The sequence below is a fragment of the Sipha flava genome, unplaced genomic scaffold (genome assembly GCF_003268045.1).
Source record: "Sipha flava isolate LNK unplaced genomic scaffold, YSA_version1 115_pilon_pilon, whole genome shotgun sequence".
NCBI lineage: Eukaryota > Metazoa > Arthropoda > Insecta > Hemiptera > Aphididae > Sipha > Sipha flava.
The window spans coordinates 1197525-1208306 of record NW_020271739.1 but is presented as its reverse complement, the minus strand read 5'-3'; the positions used below and the strand labels follow the sequence as shown (position 1 = coordinate 1208306).

Genomic DNA, 10782 nt, shown 5'->3' with positions numbered 1-10782 from the left:
GAAAATGAATTGTAATTAATTTGGGTAGGCGATCTTTTATAAATTAAATGAGCGATTTTTTTTTTAAATATTAATTGCTTTAATCGAGTACTAAACCACAAAGGATATTTAGGCAAGTATAAATATTTTATTGGACATCGTAAATTGATAATTTTGAGAATATTTTTATAAAATATTTCAACAGAAACATTTACATCCGAGCAATCTAATATGCCATTCCAGTCCAACGAAGCTAAGTCAGATATAATGTTATAATAATCACAATTTATAAAATCGTATATTTTTTCCTTATAATCTAAAGATTCTATAAACATAACTGATGATTTAATTAATAATGCAGGATGATACATTTGATCTAATGGTATAAGTGGATATATAACTGAGGATACATTTACATTATCGGCATTAGAGAACACAAGATCTAATAAAGAGCCAGAACGATTATATACTAAGTTGTATTGTAACAAATTAAGATAAGAAAAACCAGCTAATATATTAGAGTCTACATTACTTAGATTTAATAAATTTGGAGTAGAGTAGTTATATGTTGATACCCATTTAATATTCGGAAGATTATAATCACCGATAATTAAGAATTTAGAATTTGAATTATTGCACATAATATTATCAATTTCGTTATTATGAATTATATAATATTCAATGTCAGATCGTGGAGGAATATACACTGAACCTATAATTAATGAGCATGACTTAAAAGTAATTTTTATAAATAGTTGTTCAATTGAGTTATTTTGAAGTGACAGTCGACAGCTAGAGAACTGGTTTTTCACGGCAATCAGTACACCACCGCCTTTAATCTGAATGTCTCGTGTGATACATCGGTCGCAGCGATAAATTTGATAGTTAGAGCAAAGTCCAAGTTCAGCGTCGATTATATCACTTGATAGCCAGGTTTCGGTTAGTATAATAATATCGTAATCAGACAGAGCAAGATTTTGGGTAAGAATATTAAGCTTGGTTTTAATTCCACGGACGTTTTGATAATATGTAGATAGATCTTTTAATGACGTATGTTTGCTTGGACGTTTTTTGAAATAGTTGGCATGCTATTAACATATTTGATGTAGAGATTGTTTTCGCCAGCATTTTTCCTTGTTTTTAATTCCGATAAAATTGATGCAAAATAATTACGCTGTAGTGGGGTTTGATCTGAGGAAATGCGAATTGAACTAAATCTGTCTACATCTAAAAGTTTTCGTTTTACTTTTAAAATATCAAAAACAAATGAAACATCGGAGAGTGTAACACGTAAGGGACGCACTTTATTAGATGCTTTACCCAAGCGACGTACGGATATTTGGTTTACTGACACACCAATGGTATCAAGTATATTTTTAACAAAAGAGTAGTCATTGAATTGATCAGTAGCAGGATTTGAAGATTCAGGAACATTAAACAGGATAATATTGCGAGCTCTCGATTGTCGGTCCATAATTTCAGAAAAAACATTTTCCTGAACAGAAGGACCCGAAGATGCATTGTACTTAGAATGCTCAACCTCTGAAAGTTTAATTTCTAGCTGTTCAACCTTAACTTTTAATAATTTATTTTCTTCAATCGCTTGTGACAGCTGGGTAGTTAGTAATTCAATTTTGGATTCAAAAGATATAAATTTGTTTTCCTGGATTTTGATTGATTCGCGACATGAATTTAAAGTTGTAACGATTTTATTTTGCGAATTTTTTATGCCAGTTACCATTTCTACAAGTTTATCGATTTTAGCATCAGAATCAGAACTGAGCTTAGTAGGAGATTTTAGTGACATGGTAGAAATATAATGAAGATATAATGCAATGTAAGTACCTGATTGAATAGAATATACCTGCTGCAAAACTGTGGCCGGGAACAACGATAACAGAACACGCGAGGCACGTGCGTTCGCGATAACGGTTGACTTGTAACTATGTGTGGTATCTTCTTAATAATGAATTATTAAAGTGAACTTCAGACCTAAAATAAATAAGTAGATCCTTTCTGGAGGTTAATATGTGATAAATGTATAATATTACACAGTTATGTTCATCAGAGCGTCCAAACATATTGTAACGTGATCGCGTAACAGCCTTTGATGTTTCGCCAAAACACCGACAATCGGATCGCCGGTTTGTTATAGAATTATGATACAAGTACGCCGATTTGTTACACACGAACACTGTTCGCGAACTCATGTTTGCCGTTTTGTTACATAGTGTGTACGCACCTTAAGAAATTATTTTGTGATAGTATAAGGATGTAGTTAAATCTTAAATTAATACTCTATATTTATATTTTCTGTGTAGTATTAGCAGTGCCGTATTTAGACATTTTGCACCCCGGCGCAAAAAAAAAAAAAAAATTGGCGCCCCTCTAAGAGGCCTATCTACAGAACATATAAGAGATAGATCCTCCTGAACCTTTTAGATATTCTAAAATGAATGCTATTTTTGTGTGGCAGACATGCTACCGCATGCCGCACGCAATAACATAATACGCCGTATTATTACAAATAACTTATGTTTATTGACACTATCACAACAAATTTAGGAACTAATATTAGGTATATTAATAATATTCTAGATTGCCGATAGCTGTATTGCTATAAATACATTAATAATATATATTAATAAATAATTACATTAACATTAATTTATGATATTCTTATTAAAAACAAAAAAAAAATAATAATTTTAAAATAATTTTAAAAGTTCAATAATTCACAAGTGAGCAAATTTCTGACCACAAAATGTTTGTGCCCCCAAAAAACTGGCACCCGGAGCAGTTGTAGCCAGTGCCCCTCCCCCCTAAATGCGGCCCTGAGTATTAGAACTAGGTAAATTATTACCGTTCAACAATGAGCATACATGTACACTTAGACTATTTACTATTTACTATATGAAGCATTAGTAAGTATATTATACAATATATAATATATAATATAAACCATATTTAAAATAAAAAGTTATTACTTTGACAGTAAGATCAATATAATTTTTAATCATTTAACAAATATGGGTAAGTTCACATTCAATACCTTATTTATGCTAATTTTATATACAGCAAGTCCTGTGTATTCGAGTAATAAACTTCCTCAAATCTAAAATTAAACAAAGGCTTTAAATTTTAAATTATTCAAGTATTCCTTATATCAAAATTACTAGAGGGCCAAATTTAGAAAATTAAAATCTAGTGGGCCAAAGCATAGCATAGAAAAGGAAAAAAAGGTCATTCAAAATATAAATTTTAATTTGTATTTATATACACGAAAATAATTGTGTAAAGGATAAGGATGAGCGTAATAAAGATGTAGAATTTAATATCAGTGTATTATCAATTAAATAAACAAATGAAAGTTTTAAAAAATTGTACATCTAAACATATTTAATTTAAAAAAAATAGTCACAAGAGTAATGAAAAATAGGATTTAATTATTTTTATTGAAACTGAAGATACCTAAATTATTCAACCCTCGTGGAATTTTCTGTATGTTGTTATTGTTGGTTTGATTCTTTTTGCTCTACATTTTGTAACGATATTTAATAATCTGTACCATGTGCTACGATGGTAATCGTTATGAAAATTCATATCGCATATACTAAAGTGAATAAGATTACCGGTGAATAAGGGTAATTTTTTTTATGATTTCGACCACCGAAACTTTAAATTTACCATCAAAACCAAAAATAATTGCATTATGTATGCATAGTTTATAGAAGTCTAGGCACGTACAATTTAATCCACTTCATTGAACATATATTGATCGGTTACCAAGTGAGACAACGTTTATCATTAGCTTTCCAATGTGTGCAGCACTTGATGTGTGAATAATTTAAATTATTTGGCCGATACACTTAAATGTATTATTACATTCACGATTATAGTATGTGTAATTAAATAGCTATGAAGATTTTTTAATTTTTTTTTTTTTTTTATTGTTAAAATCAATGGAGTTACATCATGTTGGACGATAAAATTAAATCCTATTGGAAAATGGTACTTTTATATTTATTCCTAATTAAAAAACAAAAAAAAAAAAATAATAATATATTCCGTTAAGTAAAGTTTATAACGTATATAAGTAAAATTTATAATAATAAATTATTATTTATAAATAATAATTTTTTTATAAAAAAAAAAAAGTTTATAACGATGTTTATTTGTAGTAATTGTTTTCATTTTAACCTTATTTTATTTCTTTTACGGTTTACCGAAAATCAAGCTGTTATTGTAATATAAAATGAAGATTTAACGTTAAATTAAATTTGATGACACTAATAATAATAAAAGTCCTTTTACCAAAATTAAGGCGAACGCCAGTTAAAATAAAATGAAAGTAGAGTTTTTCTAATTAAAAATAATTAACCTAAATAAAAATAATAAACTACAGTATACGAATTATTTAATGTACAACGATATATAGAAAATATTTACGGTTTTATAATTTTAATAAATAATGAAGTATGTTATAATTTACTTAGTACCTTATTTTAAACCTTAAAGTAGATAACACAACATTTTAAATTTTCTTACAATATTTCTAAAAACTGAAAAATTCATTTAATGAAATAAAAATTATTTTTACTCTGTGGTCTTTACAGTATTATATTTCCATTACACTACTAATATTGACAACTATCTATTAAAACTATTAGTAAATGCTTGACGAACTATTTTTTGTTGTTAATATCAATAATTATTAATTATATTGTAATTGTGACTGCTTTATATATTTGCAAAATATGGAAACACGAAAACACTCAACATTAAAAAAATCAACGGATGAAAAATATGTAATTAAAAACCAGGTTATATTCATCAATTCATTCATTTTCATTTTTGTATTTATTGTCATTTTATTTGTATTACATTTAAAATAAATAGTAGCAACTTATAATTACGATATCCAAATAATTATTTTTGGAAAGTTTGGATTACTAGTTCTTAGTTCTTTTCTGTGGTTAATAAATCACGTAGTATACGAATTTTCATGTAATGATGTTTAAAAGTTTTGAAACTCTGATTAGGTATGTTATTTACCAATAAAATGTAAAAGATCAAAGAGAAAAATAAAAGTTATTATTCGTGAAAAGAACTAGTTGAGATTTATTTTAATTATTAAAATGTTAAAGAAAATGATATTATAAGAAAAAGATAAGATAATAATATTCAAGCCTTTTGGAATTTTAACATTTGAAAAAATATCGATCTTCTCTAACTATTATTATAATTTAATTTTATCGCTAAGACATATAGAATAAAACTATTTATTCACATTTAAATTAATCTCAACGTTTAGTAGATGCAATTTAATAATGAATATTTTTTTAATAAAAAAAAAACTATTAATAGTCAATTTTAATTTATTGATAAATTATTGTTTCAATTATATTTAACTAGTATGCGTGAATTTTATGTGTACTCGTATATACTAAACTACTATGTGGTTGACGTTGAACGGCATCGGAGTTGGGTATCGGGATAGGTAACGTCACTAACATAATATAAAAATTCATTTTGCACTAAACGTTATATTAATATGAACATATTAACATAATGTAATTATTTTATTTTAAATTTTTTATACAAAAAGATTTTCCTAGCCTAAATAGGCTACCAACATTCTATGGATATTTACAGAATCAAAAATTTTTAGCCATTTTTATATGATAATAATCATAATAGTAAAAAGTACTTAAGTTTGGTTAGAAATTATAAACAATAATTTATTAGTCTGAAGACGATGAATATAATTTGGCATAATATAATTTATAATTATACACATTATAATAGTGAACTAATAAGGTCGTGTGGATAACTGCGTTTAAGATTTTTTTGAGATGGTGGATATATATGTAAATTGAAGTGTAGTGAGCTTGTTAAATTATGAAGTGAACTGTGGAAATGTACAGCAGGGGCGTTTATATGGTCTTCAATTTTAATAATTTGAAGGTCTTTATGTAGATTAGGTTATATTATAATTTTGTATGAACCATGGCGCATTCGTTATTATTCTTATTTTTTTATTTTGCAAAATTTAAATTTTTCTTATGTGTTTCTCGTTATTCAGATACTTTTTAATGTATTATAATATATAAGCACCGCAATGTTATCGCCAAAACAAAGTTATTTTTCATATAAAATGATAAAAAATATTATAAAAATAAAAATTATTAAATGGTTAATACACGTAAATTAATATATAAATAAATAGTTTATCTGTAAAAATAAACACTTAAATAAACTATTTTTTTATTTATGTATTATTTTTTATAGTTTATTGTGCCAGTATTGCACTAATCGTTGATCGTTTTTTTAGGTATATAGATGCTTTTTCAAAAAAAAAAAAAATAATAATAATAATTTTTAATAAAGATAAGTTGCTTATTAAAATAAATGTAATTAATTTAAATAATTTTTTTGTTCCTTAAAACTATAATAGTTCGTATTTTGTAAATATCAAATAAAAAAGATTGTTTATAATCAAAATTATGATGATTTTATTTTTTGTCCCATTTTATCAAGAAAAATATACTTTAGGTATCTTGATTTATTTTTGATTAATGATGCTCGGGAAAAATTTGATGTATTTTGGAATTAAAAATTATGAACACTATGCGCTATTTATAAATGATTAAGTTGTCATTAATATTAGAAAAGACTAACAACCTATATATATTCGATATAAAATGGAAGTAACGTTTTTTATTAAAGTAAGTGATGATTTTTAAGAAATTGCAATATGATAATTTCATCAATATATTTATGCCAAATATTAAGTAATAATTACTATTGCTATGGAAAAATTGAATAGTTTTATTTTGTCCATAAAAAACTAACCAATATAACATGTTATTTAATTAAAATGATTTAAAAATCTTTTTATTTCATCGATGGCTTATATTTTTTTAAAAAATATTTTATTCATCAAACTTATAGTGTCAATCACTTGATTAGCTGTAAAAAAGTATAGTAATAATAACATTTAATTATAATAACATTTATATTTTCCAATGTTGTACCTCTCGAACTTTTTTATTGGTCATACCACACATAACCTTATAACTTTAGTCATAAACATATATTAATATTGAGTAGGTATACGTAAAGCAATTCAGATTTCTACCATTCGTACACTTTTTGTTTTATATTTCCTTAATTAAATTTTTGGTCTTATCCAAGAAATTCCAACCGGGTGAATTTTTTTATAAACATATAATAATTATTGATTTTATATATAATAATTATATTATGATTCAATAATGGATGAACTCGAAATTAATGAATACATTTATATTTAAATATATTATTATTACTTTTCCAACACCGTGTGGCTCTGCAAAGAACGACAATATAAAACAGAAACTTTACGTTAGTAATCAAATACAACAGTATCAATGCTTGAATTAATTGTTTTACAATTGTTAAATTAAACAGTTTAATATTGATTTTGGATCATTAAATGGAAACTGAAAAATAAATATTAATCCAAGCAAAAGAGAATAAAACATTTTTATGGTATAACCGTATTTAAGTCCTAAATGTTTTTACACATGCAATGAAACAATATAACGGAATAACAGGGATAAAAAAATATATGCTTATATAATTTTAATGTATGTCTAGTAATTAAATAACAGCTGAAAATTGTACTTCTCAGTGAAAAACATAAAAAAAGTTCACAATAATGCAAAATAACGATATGTCAGGTAGACAAATAATTTGTATTAAATTATTATTTGTATCCAATAGCGAACTAGAATCATCGAACCCGTATACTTCGCCTTGATCGATTCATTGTTGGACTGTTCACTTGATAAATCCACAATAGTACTATAGTACCAAACATTTCAAACCGGATAAAAAAACCATTCAACATAGGAATCAAAAGGTAGGAAGATTTATCCAGGACCTATTTAACCCTTGCTAACTTCAAATAGGTAGTAATAACAACTCTAACATAAAACAGATTATTATTTATATATGATTATAGAATTATTACTACTTATAAAGAAGTCTGTTAAAAAAATTTACATAAGGAGAATAAAATTATTATAAAATAGATCAAGCGTTTAAATAAATTCAACTTACAATTTTTCTTAAAAATTATTATTAGAGTAAAAAAATGTTAACCTCAAAATTAAAAACGACTAGTATTATATCTATACAATCATTAAATAAAAGTTCAGATTTCAAATATTTAAATTTAGAAAATTTTAAATAATACATCAAAATTAAATAATAAACAATATTTATAATTTCAATTTTACACATTTATATTATTTAAATGAATAGTTTGAGATATTTGAGCTTGGGTCATACGTATTAGTTGAACTTTTAATTATGATTGATTCATTAAAACTGAACAAATTATGAACGTGTGAACTCTTGTTTCAGTAAATAATGAAAATTGACAATCAATAATTTAGAATCTATTTTTATTTTGAGTTATTTCTAAATAATTTATCAGTATCCTCTCAGGGGGACACTAAATAAAATACATATTTAGTGCTACGAGCTTAGCGCATCCGGGGTCTCGAGCTGTGGGCTGAATTTAATTTAGTTGGCTTAAAACGGTCCTACAGTGTTGGGGGTTTAGCTATGAACTAACAATCTATTCTAGTAAAAATCTTTTGTTGTGAATCTTCTATCAAAGCCTCGGAATGTGGATAATTATGGGAACATACATGGAACTCATAACGGAAAACTTTTGGAGACTAAGGTCGGAACATGGAACGTCATAATCCTCTATAAAGCAGGAGTTTTAAAAAATATTGTGGAAGAAGTTGAAAAATACAAAGTACCAATAGTCGCAATACAAGAAACTCGGTGGCTTGGAAATAAAAATGTGCAATCTGGGAACTCGACTATCTTCTTTAGTGGTAAAGAGATAAGAAGACACGAACAAGGAGTAGGCTTCATAATTAGTAACTCGATAATGCCAAGATTAATCTATTCATTCCAGTAAGTGAACGGCTTTGCTATCTGCGAGTGACAGAACGAAAATTCGATGTATTTATAATTAATTGCTATGCCCCTATAGAGGATGAGGAAATGAAAAATATTTTCTACGAAGATCTAGAGAGACTATTTGATTTTCTACCAAACAACTGCATCAAAATGGTATCTGGTGACTTTAATGCGCAAGTTGATAAAGACAATTCTCTTAGATCAACTATAGGCCAAGAAAGCTGGCACCTGCAATCCAACGATAATGGGCTTTGATTAGTTGGCTTTGTAGAATCTAAAAACCTCACTATAAGTAGCACTTACATTCCTAGAAAAAACATTCACTAGCACACGTGGATTGCCCCAGATAGTAAGACAAAAAGCCAAATTGACCATATAATAATTGACAAGCGTTACCGAACATGCATAAAAAATGTCAGAAGTTATAAAGGCGTTGATGGGAACTCAGACCACTTCTAAGTAATAGCAAATCTTTCATTAAAACTATCAACAATTCGGGAAAAGAAACGATAGTTGAACACTATGCATAAACTGGATAGGTGTAAATTAAGAGATCAAAAGGCAATCATAGAATACCAAAAAAGAATTAAGGAAGGTTTGAATTGCTGTACTTCAGTACAAAACGAAATGAATAACGTAATAAATTTGGACTCAAATAAAGGAATCAATAAATAAGGCAATAGTAACACTCCGAGATACTAAAAGAAAAAGTAAGAATCACTGGTTTGATGATGAATGTTAAGAAGCGATAATGAAGCGAAAAGTGGCAAGAGTAAAAATGATACAAAACCCTTCAACTAAAAATGTAGAAGAATACACAGAGTCTCGTATGAAATCAAATTCAAATCAAATTAATTAGAAAAAAGAAAAGATCATCAGAAAAAACCAATCTAAATGACATTGAAGCATATAAGAAAGACCCGAGATTGTTTTTTGAAAGTGTAAATCAGCAAAAGATGGTTTTAAATCTTGTACCTACCTTATGATTTATGATGAAGGTAATCTTGTGTCAGACCCTAAAATTATCATGAATAATTTCTAATTGTATTTTGAGAATTTACTAAACACTCCAACGTCTTATGAAATAGACAATGCAAATAGAATTTGGAGACAGGTTAAAGACCAAATGTATGTTACAGTTGAACCAGAAGTACCAGAACCTTCTTTGGAAGATATTAAGGCAATAGTGGAGTTCTTGAAGAACAATAAAGCACCAGGAGAAGACAATATAAATGCGGAATTGCTTAAACTTGATCTCTTGGAAAACTTACATAAAACCATCTCAATTATATGGAAGGAAGAAAAGCTTGAGAAAGATTGGAATACAGCTGTTATCTTCCCGATCTACAAAAAAGAGGGGCCCAAGAAAGTAGAAAATTACCGGGGAATATCCCTTTTAGACATTGCTTACAAAATCCTGTCAATAGTTATTCTACCTAGACTTATTAGTATTTATCAGAAATAATAAGCGAATACCAATGTGGTTTCATGAGAGGCAAGTCCACTACAGATCATATATACACCCTTAGAAAAGTTATGGAGAAGTTCTATGAATATAACAAAGATCTATAATTGATCTTCATTGATTTTCAGCAAGCTTATGACAGCATCAACAGAAATCGATTATGGTCAGCACTTATGCATTTTGGAATACCAAAAAAATTGGTAAACCTAATAAGATGTAATTCAAAAACATTTTGTAAAGTACGCTTTCTTGGAGAATCATCAAAGGATTTTGAAGTAATATGAATTGAAGCAGAGGGATGCGTTGTCTCCCACACTTTTAAATATAGTTCTTGAAAGAGTTATAAGAGACAT

General features: G+C 27.1%; 1 protein-coding gene across 1 annotated transcript; it reads left to right on the top strand.

The window, feature by feature from the left end:
• Positions 1–6683: 6683 nt before the first annotated feature.
• Positions 6684–9219, top strand: LOC112691079. Its single transcript, XM_025565219.1, has 3 exons — positions 6684–6707; positions 8651–8921; positions 9038–9219. Exons 1-3 carry the CDS (start codon positions 6684–6686, stop codon positions 9217–9219), a joined length of 477 nt encoding a protein of 158 aa, XP_025421004.1.
• Positions 9220–10782: the final 1563 nt, after the last annotated feature.